Consider the following 26,476-nt stretch of genomic DNA (forward strand, 5'->3'; position numbering starts at 1 on the left):
TTTGAAATACACTTACAAAGCCACAAAACTTGCTCCTGTTTATCATTCACTGGTAAATTAGTCTGTGCAAATAAAGTGGGGGAGGGGGGATGCAATTTGGTGGACAGGGAAGAATCTAGCTAAAAGTGACTTCTCATAAGAAAAAAACACTGTTCACTGCTAACAAAGCTGAAATTTTTCTTTTCTTAATGGTGGGTCAAATAAGAACGTACAAATAAAACACAGCTTTATTTGCAGTGGGGCACAGCATCACAAATGGCAAATATAACTCCTAGAAGAGCTGGCACTGGGAGCAATCAGACTGGTGACTAGGAGAAGGCATCAAATAACCTATTGCTCTCAATGTTATTTTTTACCTTATAAAAGCATGTGCGGTGATAAGGAAAGCCAGGTCTTCTGCTTTGAATTGTACTACTGCTGGCAAGCTGTTACTGACCCCCTGCTAAGTGAAAGTGTTGCTGCCTGGTGTTATATACCCATTTGTGAGCAGACCTGTATGGCCACATTGAAAGGGTAGGCAGTTACATTAATGTCTGCAACACCTCCTCTATTCCCATCACCTTGTGTTATTTCATGTTCTTGGTTTTAAGTCGGATCAGAATCTGACCCCAGATTTTCACCTGATTTAAATGAAGAATGGCTTCCTCCCACCCCAAAAGTGCCATACAAGTACTAACATTTTCTAACAAAATGTTGTCAGGGTATAGGACTACTTTCTTCCTCCTTTATATTGTGTTGTCTGACCTTTCATTGACATGCCAGTATAATTAATGATGCATAATTACATCCCGCTGCTGACAAAAAGCTGCAGTGTTGTTTTCTTTTGTTAGTCAGGGCCAATTATCTGTAAAGTCACTCTTTTGAGTTCTCTACATTCAATCATCACTTATGTATGTTAAAAAAAAAAAAGCTATTTCATCAAAAGGTTCATTTTCTTCCCACCCCACAGTAGTGTGCACACATACAAGAGTGTCCTTTCTGTCATCTGTTTTCCTCAAGTAAGTGTTGCTTGACAAACACTCACTAGAGTAATATATCAAGTATTCCTACATAAACGTCTCTCTATAAAGTTGAAATTCAGACTTTATTACTTGGTTAGTTCCTCCTTATAATTGAGATATTTCTCAATGAGGGGAAAGCATGCAAGTAGTGCTATAGTGCTTGGGCTGCGTGTGCTGTGATGCTACTAGGACCTGAAGGTTAGAAGGGACCACTGAAGGTCAGAAGCATTGGGGATGCAGGGCAATCCCCAGCTGCTTTCTGGACAATGGACCTGCAGTGACTACCTGTCCCTGTATGCAAGTACTGACTCTCATTTTTGATGGTAACATAAATCTCTTCTAGATGTCAAGATTTGGCTTTATCTTTACACTAATACACATCAAACCTTTCTAATCAAGAGACACTTAGTGCTTGCTTTTTTTAAAGAAAGCCTCATGTAAGATGAGGAGAATGTATTCATTTATTCACAAGTTTACTTGTAAACTGTTATTCTTAACAGATCATCTTGACTTTCTGAGTTGGTTTCATTTTCATCCAAATTTAAAAAAAAAGCATCAAAATTTTATTTAAGTGGGTAGATAATTGTAACTCTAACATTCCTAGTTGTACATCTGTATAAGATTTGGCAGCTTTCTCTCTTTAAAAACAGCATGTCTCTTTAGTCATTTCAGTGTTATCTGTTTGAAGATAAATAGCTGAAAAGAAAAAGCTACAAATAAAGAAAAGCTTGGACTATATGGAATGTTGGGCATTTTCAGAGGTGATGCTCTGTTATAAGAGGTCTTTTAAAAATAAATCTATATGCTGTACTTTGTACAGGGCAAAATATTGAACCCCTTACGAAAATACAGCTGCAGAAATGTTAGATCTTAATGAAAGTGCTGAAAATCTGACTGACACTTGCAAGATTATTGCAGATATGCTAGACTTCTGCAGTCACTGTCAGCCAGTCTGTGACCTGCTCAGAAGCTAAGCAGAGTAATGAGCACAACTTAACATCCATCCTTGAGATGAATATAGTAGATTCAGGAGTGGGACGTGATCTAGTGAGTGAACGTGGTATTTTTGTTGTTCTGAAATAAGTGAGCAATATAATCTGACTACAAGTAAGATCTATACCCCTATTCTCACAACAGCAGATGAATGTATAAAAGCTTTTTATGGCTAGTACACTTAATTGGACTATTCTAAAAATCTTTATATCAATCAACAGGCAAGTCTGTCCTTTAAGTATGTGATAAGTGGTGAAAAGCCTAAGTCAGGGTACCTGGTCCTCTGTAAAACATGTGTAGGCTCCTTAACGACTGGAAAAAAGCTTAATAGAAGTCCATTTAACCAACAGAGCACTGGAGTGTTTAAATTACTTGGTGCTCATTATATGGGAGCAATAATAGGATTCCCACTGTCAGCCTCGTTGCAAAACATTAGCTTGCATGCTTTCCCTCACTTCCTCTTCCTATAATTTTCTAACACTTGGATGGATATAGCATAGCACGTGTGCTTGTGAATCACGGTGTGAGCACAGAAAGCAGAGCAGTATCTGGGAGTTCAGTAATACAAAATGTGCAAATAATGTCACTTTCCTTGACATCTTGTGAAAAAGTAATCAAAGCCTCTTCCTAATGCAGCTCTTAAACAAATATGACAATAGGCAAATGTCCTGTTGCAGAAAATGCTAGAGTCAAAGCAGGGCCCTAGAGCAGGTCAATTATTTCAATTATCTGGAATTCATGATGAAAAACAGCAGCAGCTTTCCGGAAATATGTACGAGTCTGGCAATTGCTTGATCAGTTATGACAGTCGCTGCCAAATATCATGTCCCCTCAGATTTTGTGAAGGGAAAGCTTGGAACAGGTGGATTATTTTAGCTACCTATGCTCCATCACAGGAGTGCAGTGAAGTTCTCAGGAGTTCTAACAGGCCATTGCTTGATTAAGTATGGCATCACTGGCAAATATCACAAGGCAGTAAGTAATCACAGTAGAGGCAGAAAGAGAGTACATAGAGCAGATGGATTGTTTCAGTTATTTGGGCCCCTTGATGAATAAGAACTTCAACTGCCATCAGCAGATCCTGTGGCAGGCAAGTAATAACTGCATTGCTATGACATCACTTTAAAATCTGGTATGGCTTAAGTATTTCAACAGCTGTAAAGTTTAGATTTGTCTTAGCATTGACTTGACCCATAGCTAGCTTCAGTGCTGAGAACTGAACACTGAGAAAATTGTTTGTGAGTGCTTCCAAGCACTTCATGGTATTTCACCACTGCAGGGAAAACACTGAACCAGCACCAAGCTTGCTGTTGGTACGCTATTTTTTTTTTTTGTACTGTGTTTTTCAGAAGGAGTCAGCAGGGGAAAGCTAAGGACTGCTTACTGTCAGGTGCCAGGACAGAAAGCAATAGCTTAGATCTGTTTCTGAATAAATTTGGGAAGGCCTGAGTATCCCGAAAATGATCCTTAATTGCATAGTATACTAGGTCCAAGATCCGATAGGCCTGAAATTTGTTAGGAAAAATTGACTTAAAAGCACGCTCCCTCATTTTGCCTTCAGTCTTCCTCCAGCCTGCAGCTGACACAATCTACCTCAATTTCTCTTTTTACATTTGTCTTCACGTTAAAGCAAGTTTATGATGTTTGTTTTTAGAAGATACATGGTGCCTTATATTGCAATCCCCTTTCAGCTAAAAGTTGTTTATTGACTCTGGTGCACAGAAATCTAGTTTACACATAAAAAGCTAAAGAACAGAGGACACTAAAGAATTAATAAACTTTGAAGCCTAGAGTTGTTGTTTTTTTACAAACCAAATCCTGTCTGCGTTTTATCAGATTTAAAGTCTGAGATCTGCTTTGGTCAGGCCTTGAAGGCAGAATAGAGAGTCAATAGGAAGCTTCTGTTTGAGCTAATATGTCTTGTTAACATCTTTCAAAAAGTTAATTTTATAAAGGATTTGATTTCTGAATCCTTCAGTGTCTTTAAATTCACCTCAGCACAGAGTTGATAGAGAAATATTTCCTCTAAGTAACTAACCCAGTTATGCAAATATAGCCTAGTCATGGGGGGTATCATTTATGTTAGAAGATGGATGTCAAAAAGTTGCTAGTCAAAATTTTAAACCTTTCTACTCTTACATTGGAAAAACTAGATAGGACCATAAAAGAAGAATCCTGAGAGCAATTTAACTATATTAATTCTAGAAAATATAAAACGCAGCAATTAAAGGTTCTGTGGAGGCTGAGTGGAGGAAAAGAAACAAAACCAATCCTCTTCCTTCCCTATCATATTGCTCTGAGATAATTAAGGAGTGGTATTGATTACATTCCATCCAAGGAAAAAGTAATCCTCATTAGTATCCTTTATCTGACCTGTCCATTTCCCATTACAGGGGAAGCGGCTTCTAATTTGAGGTCAAGAAATGACTTTTGATAGGAACAAATCTCTCAAACTGATGAGAAAAATTGAGCTTTTCCTCTATTTGCTACTGGTTTGAAATCTGCAAAGTACCAAACACTTGTCACTTCTGGTCATTTCCATCCAAAATTGAATAGGAGTTACTGAGACAACATTGCTGCCTGTTTTTTACAACTTTAGTGTAATGAGTGACATTTTAATGGCATTCTTGTGGTGACTGCTTGAGATTAGCTTTCCTTTTTTTTTTTTTTTCCCCTTCCTTCAATATTCTGACCATACAGTATGTAGTGTTAACTCAGAGTAGTTCAAAATCAGGTATGGACTTAAGCTGTTGTTACGTAGTCTGCTCTTCTATTCAGATCAGGTTTATGTCTGTCCCTGTGAGTCAGAATGCTAATAGTGACACAGCTAGCTTAAAAATTGTAAGACTAAAACATTAGGTTTGAATTATAGCCTTTCTCACCTGTGATTCACTAAGTTAAGACAGAAGCATGTTTCATACTTTTCTTTTAACATCAGAACTTGGAATTTTCTTTTGAGAGGTTTCTTATGGATTTCCTTCAGAAGCTGCAGATTTAGTAGTAATGAATTTATTTCAAGTATTGTAATAAAATTATGAGAACTGACAGTGCTGCTTGCAGAGGAACGGTTTCGTGGTTTTTAAAATTATGCTGAAGATCAGCTCTCCTCTAACTTAGTCTTGTTATACTATTAGAGCAAGGCAGGATTGGTCCTTTATTCTAGAAGCCGTTTGTGACCCGCTTGTTCGGCAGGACAGTGCAGTAGCAGAAACTTAGTAGCATGCAAAAAAATAATTGAGAAGATAGGAAATGACTGGGTTTTAGGTGAAAGCATGTGAAGAGAAGTGAATACTGCAAAATAATAAAGGCAAAGAGGAACTGGAGGTAACTGGGGGGGCAATAGGTTGAAAAGGGGCAGGAGACCCAGAGACTGTGGAGTTGTGAATGATGAAGAAGGAGAAAGGCTAAATCATGAAGGGGCTTGTGGACCTGAAAAGAAGGGCAGCAGGGAGAGGCTACCAGAAGAGAAGAAGGAAAGATATTTCGACAGAAGGAAGAAAGGAAGAAGTGAATAGGTAGCTCAGGGAAAATAAAAAAAGCAAAGAAAGGATTGGAAAACGTCATATTTAAAAAAAAAAAAAGAGGAAAGTTAAGCAACCTAGATGATGTGGATACTGATGGGCAGGTTAGAGTGAGATCGGTTTTGAAACCAAGATTAGCTGATGCTTTTTTAGGTGACTGTAAGTTGCAATTGCAGGCTAGTTTTTGGGTTGTGGGTTGGTTTTGTTTTTTTTTAACTTTCTATAGCACTATCATGTACTGTCTTGTTTTCTCACAGAGGAAACTCTGCTTCTCCCTACTCCAGTAAAGCAATTTAAGTGGATCCAGGAACCTCCTCATATTCTAGAGTTTTATATGCAAAACACTTTATAGTACTGTAGTATACAGGTAGAGTCTTCTATCACAATTTTTACCACTTTAGAAATATTGTCCAGGGAAAGCTAATAGGTAGTCTTTTTAAACTGCTGTCAGCATAAGGGAAATATATTGTGTTCATATGCATGGTTTTCCAGAAAGTCTATTTCATCTTGGAAACCCCTATCTAAAGAATTGACCAAAACCAAACCCCCCAAAACTGTAGAAGTGTTTCAATGTGCTGTGGTTTTAATTGAACTATCTCTGAATTGAATCATTTACCATTTTGCACCTTTGACACAATGCTCTCATACAGTGGTCCTAGAGATAAAACAATTGAAGATTGTATTTGAAGGAATGAAGATAGTTTTTATTGGTGTTCTTTTAGGATCGACCACAAGGACTGAATAATGCTCCCAAAGTAATACATTTGGATGAAGATGACTGAACATGCAGATCCAAAGGCCTTTTAGGATGTGGTGAACCTTTGGCCTTGGATGAAGAATGTTCTTGGATGAAAGAACTGCAGCTGAAAGACTTTGTCTTTGCCTTTTGCCTTGAGAGTTGCAAAGATATGAAAGACATAAAGGAAAAAAAGATTTGCAGCTGAATTCTTGCAGGGTGCAGTTACAGTGGCTGACACTGGCATGCAGCCAGCCTGCCTCATTACTGTGGAATGTCACATGCTTGTACCCCTTACCAGTCTCCTACGGCTCCCCAAAAGCCTCTCACACATTTTTATTTTCTTCTGCTTTCTATTTGCAAATTATCTTAGCAAACTCTAATTGCACAGTTTCTGTAGTGAAATTAGCACCTCTGGGATTTATGTATATCTTGTGTAGCTAAAAAGGTGAATGCAGAAAATACTTATTATGCTTGGTTTATCAGATTATAATACCATGCTTGTACCTGCAGCTGAACAGGTAGTTAAGTAATAATCTTTGTTTTTCTTCATGGCTAATGACTTGCCTATGTTTAAAATGGCAAGAGTTCACTAACTGAGTCAATGAACCGACATTCACAATATGCTCAGCCATGGCTACCTGGGCATTCAATGTATTTCTTACTCTAACATATTGAACTATGTTAAGTCAATAGGAAGACATCTAGTAACTTTAAGTTTCCTTACTAAATATTCAACATACTTGAAACTTGATTATACATGTAACTATTTCACTTCTTGAAGTGGCCTTATTTTCACTTTATAATAAAATGCAATTCTGCTAGACTGATTCTGCTTAGTATCTTAGAATATTGTTTGAACCACAGATTTCATGTAAGTGTTTGCTAAGGTTGATGTTCAAAGCATGTCTGTATACAGACGCATTTACCTAACATGTTAGTTACAGAAGTAATTCTGCTAACGTGTCAAAAAAACAATGACTACATACAGAGAAATGCTGTACCAAAGTTAAAGGGCTTACTTTGCCTTCGTCTCTCCCAGAATCAATCCACATGGAGAGAGGCTTAGTGATTTTCACTGTCCTGGGTAGAATTCTGTAACTCTTCTGTTTTCATACCAGCTCCCGCACCACAGTACCTTTTGTACCAACTGGGCTTGCTTAGTAGGTCTGCCAGAATTCAGGCATTTACAGTATCTCTGTTCTAAAATGTGGCCTCTAGCATATGTAGTCACCAGACAAACTTCTCAAAGGACAGGCCTGAACAGAATCTATTTAATTGAAAAATGCATCCTCCACCAGGGTAGCTTAGGTGAGCTTAGCCTTTTCAGATGAGGACATATTAGTTTACCTTCTCCTAAATACCCTCTGCAACCTCTGAAAGTTTTTCTTCAACAGCTATTTTTTCTTGCCCTCCCACCCCATCTAGCTTTACAAACACAGTTCTAGAAGCTGTTTTTAGCCAAGTAGTAGACTTTTCTAAATGATAATATGGACACTGTCTCTTAACAACCCTTAGCTTTTGATGTGAAGAACTGGGAGACAATAGCCTATCTTCAGTCAGTGATCTTGCTTGCTTGTCTTTTGTCTTCACATATCCCTGGGTCTCTTCCCCTCCCCCCTCTTATCTGGCCTTAATTGATCATAAAAATTGTGCATGACTATTGGAAATGTCAGTTACTGCAGGGTCTCTGTGCTGGGCTGATTAATATAAAATAATTCATATTGAGATAAGTATGTATGTGTTTGTGTGTGCAAGATGTTAATATAACCTACTACCAACTAGTAAATATGCATTGAGACTATTGGAATGTGTATATACGTAAAGAAAGCTATGGCTAGAACTTCAGATATCTAGATGCTGGACAGTTAAACTCCATTGTTTACTATTGATTATAAATGTACTGATGCTGTTTTGTTACTGCCCTAATAAATGCAACCTTTACCAATGCTTTGCTATTGAGTAGTGTGTATGGCAAAGAGGCCCACGATGTTTCTGTAATAGGAGACAAAAAGCCAAAAGACACATCTGGCTTAACCAAAGCAACATGTTTTTACAGTGATCATGCCCAAAAAGAGGTCAAGTCAGTCATGGGTTAACTTGGAAGAGCTATGTGACTTAATTTTTCCTCTCCTTCGGCCACCATTAAAACTCACCAGCATTTCTGATTTTACGTGTTTCTTCCGTGTCAGATAAGGTTTTTGTGTGGTTGTGCAGCCCTCCCTAAGATTGGGGCTACATCTGTTTCTGGGTCAGCAGGGGAGTATTTGCTGTTATTACACAGCCATTTTGTTTTCCATGTGGTTGTTCTAGACACTGTACTGAAGATACAAAACAGCAAACTTTTCTGGTTGGGTATGTGGCTTTCAGTCCAGCATGTGCTTTGTTCTTCTGTTGCTAGAGCTACTGTGCTCTATTAAAGATCTGTTGCTGCTCCCAAGAGGTGAATAACAGTCAGGATTAGACCACAAGATGTTTTTTTTCTTGTGTTTTCCAGGAATTCCTGTTACCCATTTTTTTTTTTACCTCATGTTAAGCATCAGTAGTACTGCTGTGTTGGCAAATCCTCATTGTTCCTCAACGGGGAAAATGTTGTGCATGTTCATCTCCTTCGTCACTAGTTTGGCTTCCTCTAACTTTGACGGAAATTCACCATGCTTATTTACTAATACTCTAATTGAAAGCACTACAAACTTATGACATAATTGTAAAGGAACTTTAGAGGGATAATTCCTAGTTTTAAAGCTGTGTGTGAGGATTTCCCCTTGTATTTCCCTTTTGTGTGTGTCCTTCAATCACTTCTAATAGGTCTATCAATGTAGAAAGGCTGTGGGAAACAACTTCTGTTAGATCCTTTTCTTTTTTCACCTTTTTTTTGGGGGGGTGGGGGTGGGAATGGATCTCCCTTTGTCTTCCTTTAAATCTGAACCTCTGTGTGTGACTCCTGATTAGAGGTAAAAAACCCTCTATTTTGTATTTAAGATAAGACCTAAACTCATCTTTTGTTAAAAACATTGAGCCAGCCATAAACAAATGTATATGGGGGCTTTCTTTTCACTTCTATTTTCTTCTGTTTGCTTTTCTTTGTCAAATAAAAGTGTAATCAGTGATATATCTACTCCACATAGAGTAGATGCTTGGTATTGGGGATTCATTTATCATGAAGACAAAACATAACAAGATCCTGAGGCTGAAAGTCAGAGAATTTGATCAGGAAAGTTGATGCCCATTTTAAGAAGCCGAAGTATTTTATTATTGGAATGCATCATTCAGGGAATATGATAGATTTTCCATTAGTGGAAGTCTTTGATCAAAACTGCATATCTTTCTAAAAGAAGAGCTGCCTCAAGAGCAAACAACTCAGCCTGATGCAAGAATTATTGAATGAGGGAGTTTTGCCCCTTTTTTTAATGCAGGATGAGTCAGATATGGACACCATAATACCACAAATAGTAGTATTTATTGTAGAAAAATGAAATTAGACTTTTGCTATAGAAGTGGCACTTGGAGAAAATTATTAAAATGGAGCCTAAAGCAACTGCATCTCATGTTGCCAGCATCAGAGAGTGTGTATGACGAATGTTGTAGTTAACTTTGTTATAGGTAACCTTGTGTCTGTGGGATCTCAGAAATGCCTGTTGAGGCAGGTGGGTGCTTTCATGCAGGCAGGAGACTGTTGGGAAAAAAAAAATTGCAGTAGCTTTTAGGTTCGCAGGTCAGAACTATAAGTTCACAGGGATCATGTTACTGTGGATTTTCTTCTTTAATGGTTAAAACATTTAAACAGAAAGATCTGGGTTCTAGGTCCTTTTCAGTAAGAAGGGTTTAAGGCTGTGTGTCAGGAAAGGGCCACAGCTATTATGTCACTATATATGTAGTATGAGTATGATATATTCCCTTATTTGATGCTGGGCTGCTGTAGTTGCCAGTGGTCAGAAGCACAGCAGTAGTGGAGAGCTTCCTGGCAGACTAGAAGTTAGAGCATTAACCTCTGCTGGCAAGCAAAGAGTCAGAGTTTTTCCTTCAGGCAGTATTTTTGTTTTTTTTTTTTTTTGTTTTATTCAATGATAGACAAATGAGGTTGTAAGATAATATAACATACTTGCATGAAACAAAACCCTGGTTTCCACCTTGCCTGCACCCCTTCTGGCCCATATCCATTTGCTGCTGTCCCATGGCCTGGCAGTGGAGTACAGGGTGCTCCCCAGGCTGGTGCCTGGGACATGCTTCTTGTGAGGTGACAGTTGAGAGCCTGGCCTACAGCAGTGGCACTCATGCTCAAAAAAAGGCTAAATTGCCTGTGTTTCAACTAGGTAGATGAAGCTTGCGTTTCCTATTGGTACTCCTTAGTCACCAGAAGAAGGAAGGTATCTAAGTTAGGTAGAATGGATCACCCTCTGCAGCCTTCGCAGGTACTTAATTCTCCCGGTTGATTTTATAAGGACTTGAGACCCCTTGAAAGGCTCAGCTCTCTCCTTTCCTTTCCCTTTCCTCTTCCTTCGGTTGCCTTCCCCATGGCATCTGTGCCCAAATAAGCATGTGTATTCACAGGATTTCCACTAGGTATAACCCTGCTATCACGTGAAGCCTATTCAGTACTTACTCACAGCATCATCTTCACCACTGCTGGCTTACAAACATGTTATAATATCGGACCCTGCATTAACTCAATGCTGGACAGAACAACTCCCTTTGGTAATTCTGGGAATTTTATTGTAAATTAGCCAAATTACAGAATTAATTTTGCAAACTGAGATGTCTTATGAATGCTTATGTACCATCACATATTTCCATGTTCATCTTCATTTTCAGAGTTCTTGTTAGTGGACACGGTTAATAAAATCTTCAAGGGCTACAGAGCCCACTATTGTCAGAAATGAGACTATTTTCAAAATGTTCTATTTTTTAGATGCACCCTCATGTTTTCCAGACACAAGGACACATTTTAAGTACATAAATTTCCAGTTGTTTTCCACGCTTTCAGAGATGGTCTAGAGGCTTTTTCTGCTCTGGGTAGTAATTCATTTTCGTTCCTGGAGCTATGTGCTGGTCCCTGATCTACCAGATCTTACTAATCTTGCTTTTTTCTGTATCTGACTTGTGCACAGACAACTGAAACTGGAAAAGTTCTGCAACGCTCAACCCACTTTTGTCTTTTGAGGAAATCTAGGCTTCAGAGACAGTCCCCTACAGCATAAGAAGCATCAACCTTAGTATATTATAGGTCTTTCCTTTAGCCTTATCCTGTGATTTTGACCTTGTCTACTGAATATCTGTGGGTTGTTCTTTCAAGCAGTGCTCTGACTTATGCCTCATCTCTTTAGCTTCACTTTTACAGCCGCAGTTGTTGGATAGGAGACATCAGAGAAATGACCAGGTGATAATTTTGTTTGTAATTATTGTTCTTTTCTTCTACTACATCTCTTACTGACAAAGTTGGATCATTTTTTACCTTGTGTATGCCTTTATTGTGAAAGTCTGTTACTGTAAATGTGGTCACATTATCAACTTTTATTGATAAATGTCCAGTATTCCTGCTTCTGATAGGTGGAAGCATTATGCTTTCATTAACTGCTTTTGCTATGTGATGTGCAAGAGAGGGAGAGAGTAAAAAGAATCTACAGAGGATAATTTTCCTTTGGGAGTTGGGGATTGATTTTCCTTCATCACATTAATGTTTTTTTGAGAGCCTGAAAGAGGTGATTTGCTCCTAATACTTCCTACAGGGAAAGCATGAACCATAAAACCATCTTGACATCGGTACTAAACATGGCAGTTCTACCAGTCTCATTGTCCCTTTCTTCTGTTGTCCAACATGTGCATGTCACAGGCAGCTTTGAAGTTGAATTCCTTTAGGGTGTATGGTACCATGCTGCAGTTTGGAAATAGGTCTGTAATTCTTCTTTGTGTATTGAGCTTCATAATGAGCCATACTACCTCCTCATTATTAGAAATGTCATGTTTTGATACTTTCTTCTTTGTATGAACTTTTGTGTTCTGTTGCTCTTCAGTAGTGCTTCAAAAAAGCTATATGCTTCAGAGCCTAAGACCTGAGTTATTCCATACTGCTGCTTCCAAGCAAGAAGGGTAAAATATAACTTTTAAAAGAGCAGAACTAAGACTTGAATATTATGATTTTTTTTCTTTTTTTTTTTTAGTACAGTCAGGGTTATCTGGAAGCTTTGCATGGGGCCTTCAAGGGCACTCTGAAGTTGATTGGGCAAATTGTGTGTCCACAGAAATTGTATTCTATCTTTTCCATGGAAGCTTCTATTAAATTTTCAGGTATTGCTCTGGCAATTTCAGCATTACTTTTGAATATTCTGAAGTGGGATGCCAGAGGAAGGCCTTTTTGTTATTTTATGACTTAGCTTATACCTAGTAGTTGCATAGCAGGATTTTCATAGATGTGAATATCTCTGAAAACAAGATGTGAAGTGTTTTTGATGATCACAAATTAGTAGATTCCCCCCCCCCAAGAACACCATCTGCAAAATTTATTGTTCATGTTGAGATCCAAATGTTTTCATGATCCCAATTTTTCCCCATTTTTCTGCTTCTGCCCCCCCCCCCAGAACACCATCTGCAAAATTTATTGTTCATGTTGAGATCCAAATGTTTTCATGATCCCAATTTTTCCCCATTTTTCTGCTTCCTGCCCCACGCCCCCACCAAGATTTCATTGTATCCTCGCAAGGTGTTTACTTTGTCAAAGTATCCACAAGAGGGGCTAGAAGTGGTAGTCAAGTGATAGGCTTTATTTTGTACCAAGTCAAACAATTTAGTTTTCAGATAACACAAAAAAAAAACCCAAACCCAAAATGCGATGTAAGTTGTCAAAAAGCTGACACTCTAAATACCAGAAAATATTAACATCTATTGTCAAGAAAAAGAAAAAGTATGAATCACTCCATCTCCATGACACATTTCAAAACTGCTATACACAGCACAAATTATAGTGTGTTTGATGGTATCAGGGATAATAGTACTTGTGAGTTCCTTTCTGAGCGCCCAGCGTTACTACTAAAAGGGTTCAATTGTCTTGGTTTACACTATAGAGCTGCAGAAAAAAGATAAAGGTTCTCTGAGGTCATCTTAGCTAAAAATAAAAGCTGATACAGAATTATTGTTAATAACTTCAATTAAAGGACAGTGGTTTCATATTTTGTGTATTACATTCCTCCTGCAAAACAAAAATTATATCTACATGTAAAATATTGATTTATTTTCTTAGTGCCTTAGAGAATATTTCCAATGTGATGTCCCCTTTTTCACCAGTTATGTTCTAAGCAATGCTGTATTTTAATTCTTTCTATTGTCAAGTTCCTGATAGGCAAATCAGGACTGCTTCCTGTGCTCAGCAGTCATGTCAGTCCTAAACAGAGGAGTTAGAGATATGTCAGGAAAGGCTAAAATATAAAAATCTTGCCTGTCTGAAAAGCTTATGAGGAATTGTCCTCCTTTAGAAAGGCCATCACCTTTGATTTTTCTTGCATTGCCCTTACCTGATGGTCCCCTGTGCTTTGAGGAGACGGAGAAACAGCTTCACTGAGAACTGCAGGAGATGGAAGTCTTTCTCTAAGTGGCCACTTGTAGGCAGCATCTTGTTTCATTTCCAGGGAGAGCAGTGAGAGAGAAGTATTTTGTCCAGAGCAGTTCCTCATGGAAACTGTGGAACAGAACATAATTATTTGGCAATACTGGAGGAAAAAAAAAAGTTTGTTAAGACTTCTGTGGGGAAAACGCTGCTGCTTTCAGCGAAAACTATTCTAAAGTGAAATAAGCACAAGACTTGAAGAGTTTAAATTATATAGATTTGGGGAGGGGATTTGTTTTGTTTAGCTCATTCAAAAACAAAGCCTAGCTTTGTTTGTTTTGTGGTGGTGTTTTGTTGTTTTTGTTCTTGGTTTTTTTTTTTGGGGGGGGGGGTGATGATTATTTGGGGTGGGGTTTTTTTGTTTGCTTTTTTTAGTTAAAGGACCCAACTGTAATTCATTTTAACTCCAAAGTAATCACTGACTTTCTGTCTAAACTCTGGGAAAATTCAGCTGTAGTAGAAGGGAAAGCACTGTGATATTAATCATGTAATTATTTGTTTTATTATTCATGTGTAAGAAAGAAATGTAATTTCTGCTTTTAATGCTGAATTTTGCCCTAACTGCAGGGGTGCAGCACCTGCCTATGTAATGAAAAGTTTGATAGAAGGAAGCCTGGAGAGGGTGGTTGCAAAATCCCTGTGGTTACTGAATGTTGAAATGGAGCAGTTAGCAAGAGGAAGAAGAGGGTATAGAACATATAGGCCTTTTATTAATATAGTAACCTACCAGGAAAGAAAACAAATTAACTGTAAATCAGAAGAGAGAACACAGATACTTACATAGATTGCCTGACATACAGTATGCATCTTTGAGGAAGAAAAGGTCATTGTAAAAGCGTTTTCTGAACAGGTCTGTTTTCTGTGTCTCTGGGGTTAACTGCAGTATTAAAAAATACAAACAAAAAAGTCTTTTAATTATGTTCTCTTTAGGTTGTCTTCATCATTACAATGTCCCAATTGCCTCCAGCAGTTCATTAAGGAATGCAAATACTATGCAACTTGTAGTTTGTTTTTTTGACCCTGCACACATAAAACAACTGAAAAGGATGGCAAGTAGCTGATTCTGTTCAGTTTCGTGCTTTCACCAACATGACTGTGTCCCTTAATGCCGTCCCTGATGCCTACACAGAATTCTAGGAGTCAAGGGACCTCCAAGTGCCATTAGAGACAGAATTACAAAGAGCCCAGCTGAGTGTGCAATTACTACATATCCTTTATTCTTCAACTAGTTAACTTGAAGGAATTTGGTATAGATATGATTAAAGTAGAATGGGAGGCAATACAATTATTTTCTTTTTTTTTTTTTAAATTTTAGAAATTGAGGTCTGATGTGAGCTTAGTTTTGTCCAGTAAGATCTACTTTAGTTCTTTTCCGCAGTGAATGATGCTACAGTTAAATCCAAAGATGTTAAAAGGGCAAATCACACTTTTTTTGAGGAGGAAGGGTGCATGTTGGATATAATGGTGCAATATGGTAGAATAACTTCCCAAGACAAATAATATAAGTACTGCTTTTTGAGAGAGGTGAATGACATAGGTTGAAAATTATGGTTGAAAATATTGGAGTCTGGAGCAAGTCAGTGTTGAAAGAACATATGAAGTGGCCTCTCAATATGGGTTTAATTTCTACCATGACTTTGTTATTTTTAAAACTTTTTTTCAATACTGTGAAATTACTTTCAGAGATCCCATCCCGTTCAGTGCTGGCCTCCCTAGTCCTCAGGGTTTTGTCTGTTTGGGTCTCTCCATGAATTTCTGTCATGAGGCAGAGTTTTACAGTCATAAGTGCAAATAGGATTAGTTCTTGTAATAACATTTCAAAGAGAGGCTTTCATTGGCAGAAAGCAAGTCTGTGCAAAATGCTGATGACATAAGCAGCGTGTTGGATGATATAGCTTGAAAATGAAGCTGCTAAGAAGTCTTCAAATCAAATGCAGTTGTGTCCAGGAGGAAATCATTTGCATTAGAAATTTTGCTTTAGCTTGCTGCACAGGCTTGGCAGCCCACACTCCCTCTGCTCTGCATTCTCTCATTAACATTATTATTTGGGAGCCAGAGTCGAACACTTATATTGGGTAACAGTTTTAACTACTTGACACAATGTCAGTAAAATTCAATTTTTTCATATAATTAGAATTTTGACAGGAAAGAGAGGAAGAGGCAGAAAATGAGAAATTAGTTATTTCCTGTACCTCTGTCATTGCACACATTAAGCTTCACTGGTGCATTTTGCATGATCTCATGGCAGCCCCTTCACAGCAGCCTGATCTCTGCCAGATTTAAAGACAGGATGAGTAAAATAAGGGGTAATGAGTTAGAAATGTTGCTGGATGGAACAGTAGACCTTTTAGATTTTCTACATGGCTAGAGGTCCAAGACAGAGTACTGTAATTCTGATCTTGCTGGGAATCTGGGTTTATAAAAATAGAAATTTTAAGTAAAACTTTCTTAACTTTTCAGGTACAAAATTGCACTGGTTAGCCTGGACCTTCTGTAGAATGACAGCGAAGCTTTTTATTATCAAAAGGAAGTCCATGGGAATAAATTCTAATGCGGATTAGGGCTGTAATAAATTAAAGTTTGGTGTGCTTTTCTGTTTCTGAAAGAGACCTTATTTTCTCATTCAAAAAGAAAGATTCCTCCTCAAAGTCTTTAATATGGAGCTCAGATTTCAGAGATCAATGATCTATGTGCAAGCAGACATCTGCCACCAGATCTCCATCTGGGACAGATATTGGTGAGGCTAATGTCCCTAGAATTAAAAAAAGTCAAGTTATCCTGTGTCATTTTCGAAGGAGGTGTTCATTAAGAACTGGCATGTCTGCTTACTGGAATAATCAAATAATATATAAGGCTTTCAACAAAGTGCATTTAGTCAGTACTACTGACAGCACTATCCAAATTTTGTCATTTGATCATAAAAATCAGATTAACTTATTACTTTTTTCTCTTGCTGATCTTTTATATCTATGTGGCTACATAATCCTGTGAACCCCTGTTATGCTTTGCTTGGGTTATTATTGGGTTATTATTATTATTCTGGTCCCAATTGAAATCAGAATTCCCACTGGACTACACATAGTGCAAGCATGTGGTAAGAAGAATCCTTACCCTGAAATGTTTGCTTAATAGTTGAACAGAAGTGGGCAAGGAAATAGAAACACGCAGAGGTGAAGTTACTTGACCAGGGTCACAGAACAATTAAGTGGCAGAGCAGAAATTTCTTCAGCAAAATTTCCAGAGATTGATCAACTCAGGTGAGACTGAACTCAGCAGTGCAGAATCTCTTCGTCTGCTTTAGGTAGAGATGTGCTAAAACAAAATAAGCTTGCACAGAGCAAAACACTCATTCATTTTAAATAAAAACATTGTGAATTCTCTCTGTTTCTCTGTTCTTCCATTCTTCTTTTTCTTTATAAATTCACATATTGCTTCCATATATAAAATTGCTTCATTCATATTTAAATTTACAAAGTGATTATGATAGGATGCTTCTAATTCTTGTCCTGCACCTCCTGAGATTTAAAATAATTAGTAATAACTCTATGATATTGCTGCTTTTTTTTTTCTTCTAAGATCAGTGAAATTGGTATAAAAGCTTACCCTGTTCCTTCCTCCAATGCTTTTGGAAAAGTTCATACCAAATTACAATTTTATAACACACTTCTTTGTGTGCTCCTCCTCCAAGTTTGACACTGGCAAAAAAAAACCCACTTAATTTGTTTATTTCATTGGAAGTGGAAACAATTTTGATAGCTAGTAATTTGGTTGATATTGCATCTTTCTAATGACTTTTATGGGTTTAAGTGTATGTTTTGCTCTTTGGGCTAATGCTGCAATCAGTGTGTGAACTTATCCATTATCTATTTGTATTGTGTTATTCAAACTTAAATGCTGGGTTCTATCTGATAATCTAAGCAGAATTCAGTAACTCTGCAATGTTCATTAATCTCTTCTTTGTAACTCATGTCACTCTTTTAATCTGATAGCCTGATTCACCATCTTCATCTGACATTTTAAATCTTTGACAGCACGCTATATTTAGACAGTGTCATGGCATTTTCTGCAGATGATGATAGAATGACAGAAACTTTTTTTTGGTGTCTCATTAACAGACGTGTATGGCTAGATAGTGATCAGGTTAATTAGAATGAAGTGAAATAAATCTCAGCTTGAAAGGATTGTGTCCCATTGGAACTGCTGTTACAGCAGATACAGGAGGTGAAGCTTGAGTTGAAAAGTCCCTGTCAATGTAGGTTGTGCCGACCAAAAGCACAGCATTTCATCTCTCAACTGACAGGAGCCCAGACTTTGATTTATGAAACCAAGCTGCTTTTCTGGTTAGTCATAGCTCTTCAGAAAAACATGCAGTTGGACATAACGTTGGGAAAAACATCATGGTCAAAATTGCAGTGAATCCAGACGCAGTTTTGTTTGAAATTGCCCCTTAATGTATGAATTTCTCCTAACATATTGGTTCTGTCACTCTAAATCTGTCAAATCTTTAATAAAGTGTGGATGCAACTATGCAGGTAATGAATACAGACTTCCTTACTTAAAGTAATGCAATATTCAAATGACAGTATTCCTTGAATTTTCAGACCCTATTCTTCCATACTAATGCTTCAACAAAATTTGGAAAAAAGTGATGTTCAATAGATGTTATGTTTCTTTTCAATGACTAGCTAACAAATCGTCCTTATCAGAGTCACTTGTTAAAACATTAAACCTATACTGATGAAAAAGGCTGGGGGGGGAGGGAGGGGAATCTTCAATTTTATTTTTCTGGGTTCTTGCAAAGTTTACCAGTAAACTTTATCTGGTTTATTATATTAAGTGGGAAATATATAGGGAAAGGAATTAATCATTGATTAAAAATAAAATTAAGAAATTTTCACATTTTGAAAAAAGTATGAGTATATAAAATGAGTTGAGTTGGATGTTTGATAAAACATCAAGCATATGGTGACAATTTCTGCCATTGGTTATTCTATAAATCAGGGAACTGTACAGAAGCATTCATTATCACAGTTTTCAAAGGTAGGGACTGTGTATACTTTTGATGTTCTCGTATTAGAGCAGCACTCTCAGAAGTGTCGCATTGGTACCCCTAAAAGTACTCCATGGAACTTTTTTTGTATAGATTTTACTTTTCACACCAAGAATCATGTATTTAAAAAAACTGGGCTCTCCTCTGGGTATGAAGGTTGTTGAAGAATTCTGTGGAATCTCTGTAAGGTGTAAAATATCTATCTATCTATCTATATACAGTCTGTGTTTGCATGGGGAATATACTGTAAGAGAAACAATAACTAATGCATGCTCAAGTCAATTGGCAACTTATTTTTTTCTGGGTATTGCTAGAAGTATTTATGTGTGTATGTTGATGGTAGAGCAAAATATATATTGTATCTAAAAATGGCTATATCTACTGCACCACTGTTAACAAGGGATCTGGAAGCCTCTCTGCTTTCTGTTACAAAGCTCCATCTTCTTGCCTGTGTGTTATGGGTCTAACAAGTTTTACTTTTTTTTTTTTTTTTTAAATGTAATTCAGTGCTTTCAGTTAGAAAGTGAAGGAAATTAGCAGGTATTTGCACCGTAGGTAGAACAAAGCATCTGCACAGCTCTATGGAAACCCCACAAAGAATTCCTGAAAATTCATAGCATCATACTAACATCAGTACAGGATCCGACAGACATAACTGACAGCTCTATAATTTCACCTTCCAACATAATATTCTTGGAACCTCATAAAAATGCAAAATGAATTCTTGGTAACAAATCTACAATGTTATATGTGGTTATATTCTCCTCACTACCAATGAGGATTTTTTCAAGGAGGATTTAAAAGTTGATGGCAAGAGGGTCAAATCACATTTAGTCTTGAAAAATGTCACCAAAAAAAGGAAAATTATCATTACAAACCAGATAGATACATTTCAAGTTGTACTCTGAAACCTCTTCTACTTGTTGTCTCAGGATCAGTGACATGCAAGTCACTGGAAAATGGGTTGGGGAGTGATTCTTATTCTGATAAAGTGTATTAAACCCCACTAATATTTCATAATAGTAGCATAAGGGGGAAATAATTGACTGTATCTTGTCATATGGGAATACCTTATCTAACCAGAAATCAAACATAATCATATTCATCTATATGAGATGTTTATAAGCTGTCAGAAATTAAGGAGAATAATACTAGTTCATAAATCAGTAAATGAGATCAGATAAATTGGTGAGATTGTGTAAATGCATGTGAAATGCCTTTGTTCTCTTTCTTGGCTTGCACTCTTTCTTCCCCCCCCCCCCCCCCCCCCCTTTAGGATTTTTTCTTCCATTGGCTGAATGTTTAGAAAGAGGAATATATAAAATGTAGGATTTATGAGAGCTTCTGACATTTACGGTATTTTTGATTAACACTTTTATTAGACTTGTCTGAAAAATAATTCATTATTTCAGCTTTTCTTTGTAGTTCTCTAAAAAGCTGCCATGATCATCAAATAGATCAGGGTGTGTAATAAAAGCCATACAGCCAGTAGTAGAACATACTGTCATATAACCATTAAGACTGTTCTAAGAGCCAAAATGTTGGAACTAAAAGTATTTTTAATGACTTGAAATTGCTTGAAGTGCTTTCTGAGAGTTGAAGGGTGCTGATTTATTTATCTAGTGTACTTACCTAAATTAATTTGGATAGAATTACTTTGGTTTTAATCCTCTTACAGTGAAATTTATGTTAATATTTTTAGATGGCGCATCATTTTGTCTAAAGGATAGAGTTAAATAATACTGGTCCGAGTATTGTCATTAAATAAGAAAACGTGAATGAACTTGCCAAAAAAGGATTAAGGAGTGCAATCTTACCTGGATTATAGTAATAATTTTTAGAAGTGACCTTGCAGGAAATGCAAGATTTCATTAGTATCTTCTCTCTTTCTCCTTTTAATTACTCTTTTAGCATTGCAATAGTCAGTAATGCAAGTACATCAGCAGCTATTTTAAGTAATTTGTATCATATCTATATGAATGAATTTATTGTTCCATCTTCCTTTTTCTTTAATACATTTACTGAGAGGAAGTGTATTAACCTGTTGGGACATATTGTAGATGTAGTAAGCATGTTAAAGGACTGAATGTTTTTGATTATACTGTTTTTTCTGTTGGTAGAAAAAGACTTCTCACCTGGGTTTATCTCCTTGGCAGCCATTTTTAGCCTTATTTTACTTATTGCATTGCTTCTTTCAGGAAATTTGGTAGCCTGGTGTCCAAGCTGCTCCTTTGTTAACCATCACTGAGATAAAGCTCACCTTCATCAGTGAGAGTAGGTCCTATCAAGACTTTCCTGTCATACCGCATAGCTCTCCCAGAGCAATTTCACCCAGTTCCCCCCTACCTCTTACTTCCTATGTGGCTGATAATCCTTTTCCCTTCATTCCTTCTGACCACTGCCTCATTTCTGCCACACATCTTCATTAGCTAGACCTTTGTTCCAATGTCTGTAGAATCTGAATATCCTTGATGAACATCTCTCCCTTCACTTATAGGTTTACCTGCCAGTAGATATGGGTTTTCCCTTGTATGTCCACTTGTTTGCCTAGGTCTGGCTCTAGTAAAACAGAGCAACCCACTGATTTAGACACAGATTGAAAACATATTTGCTCCTTTTGACTCTTGATTGCAATTTGCCCGCTGCTAAACTGCAACACTTCGTTCTCTTGGCAAAAGTAGTTGTATTATGCATCAGATATTGGTTGTCAAAGTCTCTGGGAACTGGAGAAACTCTAAGCGCCACAAAAATTTTACCAATGCAAAATCTTGATGCTGAATAACAGTTTCATCTTTCCTCTTCCATGACCTGGAAAGTGTACCCCATATCAGTATGTGTGTGTGTGTATATATATATATCTCCATATAGTGTATAGATAGTATAAATAGAAGGGTCTGAGAACATGACCTTCCCATCGTTGTGATTAATTTGTGTATTAATTTGGTCTAGCTGTTTGATTTATTTTAATTTTCCCACCTTTCAAAATGCTAAGAACAATAAGATTTGGGGGGAAAATTACTTAAAGCATGGTTTTATTTCATCAAAGAAGGAAGAATTAGGCCTTCTTTTAAGTCGTGTGCATAGATTACTGAACATCTAAGGGGAGGGACAGAAATTAACCTTTTGGGTTTTTGAAGAATTAAAAAATAGTAGAATAATTCACTAGATGATGGGGAAACTTGATTTCTTAAAACGTCTCAAAAAATAATCAAACTTCAATGAGATGGCGTTGTGGAAGATGTTATGATTTTGGAAACCTCAAGGAAAGTGCTATCTTTCTATTTCTACATTTTCTGTTTTAGCATGTCCCAGGCCAATAAACTCACAGTTATTATCTCACTCATAACTGAAGGTTATTATGGCAGGCTGTGCCTAATTTATTTCCCTACTTTAAAGTGTCTGCATTACGCAATCTCTGCCAAAACAGCAGTACCTAAGAACCTGTTTCTAATTGCAGAAAAGTGAGGCAATGCCATAGGACTCTGGAAGCATAGTGCTTTATACCTTTCTGTGAGCAAGTAGTGAGAGGAGTTACTTTTGAGTTCTGGTTTTCATTGGTAAAGTTGAGGGGTTTTTTAGATACGGAAGATAAAGAGCCAATATAAAAAACCCTCTCCCTGGGAGGGAAATAGTGGTCATTTTTCCTGCAACAGACCTAGTCTTCCAGAGAAAACTGAGACAAGATGGTTAAGAGGTTGGAGAAATATATCCTGCTTACATGAAATTTAACTCACCAGCCTGTTAATCACATACTCTGTAGGAAAATAAAGATTTCCCTGAAAAGCTATATTTTTTATTAAACTAACTAATAGATTTCTGAAATAAAAAACAGGCCAGCTTTCAGGCAAACAACCCCTCTTTCAGTATGAAAAAAGAAATTGAAATCTTCAAGTTAAATACAGGTTGTAAACAATTAGTCTTAAGTTTGATTATTATAACCAACATAAATGGTTAGTTTGAGAGAAACTAGCTCCTGTGAGCAGAGACGCATGCTAGCAAAGAAATACATAGTTTGATGGTCTCAGCTGATTAGTGGCAGTACTGGCTTACAATATTTTCAGTCTTCTGCATCAGGCCCCTATCACTTACACCCTTTACCTGTACACTTTTGCTTGTGTCACCCAAAACTGCTTGAACAACCACTCTGTTAAATGAATCGGGCAAGTTCTCCTACTCTAAAAAACCTTAACCTGCTTTTATTTTCCGGGGTTATTTTTAAGGTAGATCATTTCAGCAGTCCAGCTCTCAGGGTATGACTTCCTGAATAGTTGGGCTGGGAAACCTAGCAGGGCAGTGTGCTGCAATGCAGAGATGAGAAGGTAACACCAGTTCCCAGCCCAAGAGCTGAGCAGGTAGCGCATGTGGAATTTTAAAGGAGATACTGTGTTCTAAAACTGATATCTTAAGACTATGGGGTCTTGTATGAAATAATTTACAGTAATTTCTACAGTAAAGAGCCATCAGCACACATGATATGGCACAGCACACGTTGCAGACAGGGATATATCCTTTAGCCTTTGAACTGGAATTTTCGCATTGTCATTAAAAAGATTTTCAAAAGTATCCTAAGGACCTTAGGACCTGAATGTTTGGCAGGGGAGAAGGGAACTGGGGCTCAGGTGCAGTAGAGCAAATGTGTCTGTAAGGAGTGAAAAAATTGAAATTAATTTGGGTTAATGGCCTTACTTCTGTACCATTTGAGTTATTCAGTGTATCCTCTGCTCATTAGAGGAGCTTTTCCATAAAAGAAAGCAAGCTATAAGGCCTCATAATTGCTGTGCACTGTTACCATAGGTGACCATATAAATTACATGAAGATTTGCTGAAACACAACATTTTTGTTTACATCTGTTTGAGGGGAGGGAGAAAGGGGGGGAGGCTAAAACTCCGAATACAAGAAAAGAACAGCAAATCTGAAAAGCACTCATTCATTGCTCATACCTTTTCATAAATATACACAAAATAGGTGTAGCCAAGCTGGTGGAATAGGTTTTAAACCTCTACAAGAAAACTTGCTAATAATACAATACTTTTTGTTGCTTCAGTTTTATATTTAATGGCTTAGAGGTTTTTGATTTTTTTTTTTTCATTTAAGCTAATAGTTAAGGAAATCTTAATGCTGGCTATCATGTAACTTCTGTGCTTTATTGTTGAGTGATCTTTTATTCCCCTTTTTTCTTCTTGCTATAAACTCTGATCTGGTGTCATTAGTTCAGTCCCATGTGTGTTACTGCCTATAAGGTTGGCAGCAGCACGGACTGTGTTTCTGCAGGAGTTAGCCTGCCAAAGCACAGATACTTGGTTATTACAGAAATTGGCAGATGGAGGTGCTAATAGCTAGAGACAAGGTTGGAGACAGAGTTCTGCTTATTTCATTAAAAAAAAAAAAAGCCCAGAAAACCTTCTAGCTGAAGATGAGGAGCACAAGCTGGCAGCTCTTTTTGAACAAGAGAAGTGCTAGTGCTGCCCAAGCAGCTTCTGTGACTTCAGGGGTGAATGCAGGGGGTTTGCCTTTCATCTGTCTTGCACTCACTCGCCAGTAATTTTGTTCCTCTTTGTTCCCATAAGGAATGTTCTCCTTTCTCTATAAGTACCTCTCCTTTTCCCTTCTCAAGGTGTGAGCTGTGATGACACAGTCCAGCCTCTGAGGATAGGTCATAGCAAATATCACTGTTTAACTTTGAACAAACTCCTCTCATGTGACACAAACATTTTGCTTAGAGTATAAAATACAGATATGAGAGCAAATCAAACTAAATATTTACTACTTAATCAAAGATGAATTCCAGTCCACCTATAATAAGTGGTTTCATTTAACCTGTCATAAAATTCAGGCTACTGGGGCATTGCTTTCCTTCTCATTGCTTTTCAGTTAGAGGCTCCTGTCCATTAAGTTGCCTGAAGGAAGAGGAGATTCAGTTCCTCCATAGGATACCAACGGATTTGCTTTCAAATATTCTCTGTAACTTGCATCTTCACCGATTAAATTCATCAATATTTCCTACTTCGTCTCACATTTATAGCACCAGTTGTTTCCAACTTTTAAACTTACAATAAGTTTTTTTATATATTTAATTCTATTCAGAATTTAAAAGATATTTGACATAGTTGTTGAGCCTGTTATTGTCCTCAATTCCAAAAAAAAATCATTTTAATAGTAACCTGTTCACTTTTAAGAAAAAGGTTCACTATAAAGGAATAGACTTGTTATAACCTGAATTTATGTGCATTTTTCCCAGCATGCTACCTACTCAGTTAACATTCAATATCAACTGCAACTATAAATTATCCTGTAAGATCTACAGATATCAGGAACATTTAAAAGTTTCTCACATTAGTGCACTTTAAGCTTTACTAACTACTATATATTATCAATGAAGCACATAGTGCACCTTCTTGTTTTATTAATTGCAGGGTAATAATCTGCATATAGGAATAAAGGAGAATTATATAGCTAGTGGCTTCTACACGACAGTAACATAACTTATTTTGATGCTTCTGCATTGTGTTTCATACGTGAGTCCTTCAGAAGAAATGGTCAAGAGCTGTTATTTTTTTTACTCAGAGGTTTTGTGAAAACCTCCTTAAAGGAAAGATATAGATCTTAATGCATAAATTTTGTAGAATGACTGCCGAAGTTGAAACTTCATTTCAGGAAGCACTGGGCTTTGTTTAACTCTGTATTTTTAGTATCCAGAGTTACTGAACCAGACTTTACTTAATTAATAACTATAGGATGTGAGGCAGTTCCAGTGCTGCTTTTTCTATTAACTTGCAATTTCCTTTAGGAAATGAATAAACTGGGGGGGGGGGGGGGCATGGCTGCTGAGAAGAAATGTGGTACCACTGTACATTGCCAAATTCATTTGAATAAGTTAACAAACATGGTTTATAAATTGAGTAAGTTTAATTCCATAACTCACGCAACACGTTGTGTGGGAGGAACAAAAGCAGAAGGATCTTTAGGCTGAATATGGACTGAGGTTAAGAAAGCCAAGAGATCATTTCTCAATGTTCATTAGAATAGTATTCTAATATTAAAATTCATTTGGTAATTTATCACTATCAAGGCCATATTTATGTAAGATATTGAGACATATTTCAAATATAATTCTCTTTTTTCAACGTAATCTCTATTACTTCCATTGAATTTGCATTTTGTCACTGAAATCAGCATCTGGGATGCTCTGGCTGTTAACATTTTTTTGTAAGGATTGGGCTAGATTTAAAGTTACCTTTGTTTGGAACTGAAAGTCTACCATGGAAGTGTAAACTGCTGGAGCCTGTGTCTATTTCCTGAAAGTTGCATTAAAACTAGAGAGACTGAACCTTTCCAAAAATTCTCCACATGGATGAAGAAGGGCAATGCTAATATTTTATGTTATTTAATGAATTGTTTAGTCATAGTTTTGCCCATTAAATTCAGCATACTTGTATTCTGAATCTGTGTTTTAAGTGCTCTAATTTCAGGAGGTTATCACTTATTTATAGGGAGGTTTTGTAGTTAAGTAATTCAATTCGTTATAGGGACTCTTAATTGAAATACCTTGTTTTCAATTCTTATCAATTAAGAATACC

General features: G+C 37.1%; 1 protein-coding gene across 3 annotated transcripts in view; it reads left to right on the plus strand.

Moving 5' to 3' along the window:
- Nucleotides 1–26,476, plus strand: part of ATRNL1 (attractin like 1) — a 528,683-nt gene that overhangs the window by 424,977 nt on the left and 77,230 nt on the right. The window contains exon 28 of one of the 3 annotated variants that reach the window (XM_087766532.1): nt 6,238–8,051. The exons of the other annotated variants lie outside the window; for them this stretch is intronic. Within the exon in view, the coding sequence (XP_087622658.1) occupies nt 6,238–6,297 (60 nt within the window). The 3' untranslated portion in view covers nt 6,298–8,051. Of the gene's footprint in view, nt 1–6,237; nt 8,052–26,476 lie in introns of those variants that run through there. 3 annotated transcript variants of the gene reach the window in all.

This window comes from Nipponia nippon, unplaced genomic scaffold (genome assembly GCF_047370975.1).
Source record: "Nipponia nippon isolate SJK-2023a ecotype South Korea unplaced genomic scaffold, ASM4737097v1 scaffold_3, whole genome shotgun sequence".
In the NCBI taxonomy this organism is placed as follows: domain Eukaryota; kingdom Metazoa; phylum Chordata; class Aves; order Pelecaniformes; family Threskiornithidae; genus Nipponia; species Nipponia nippon.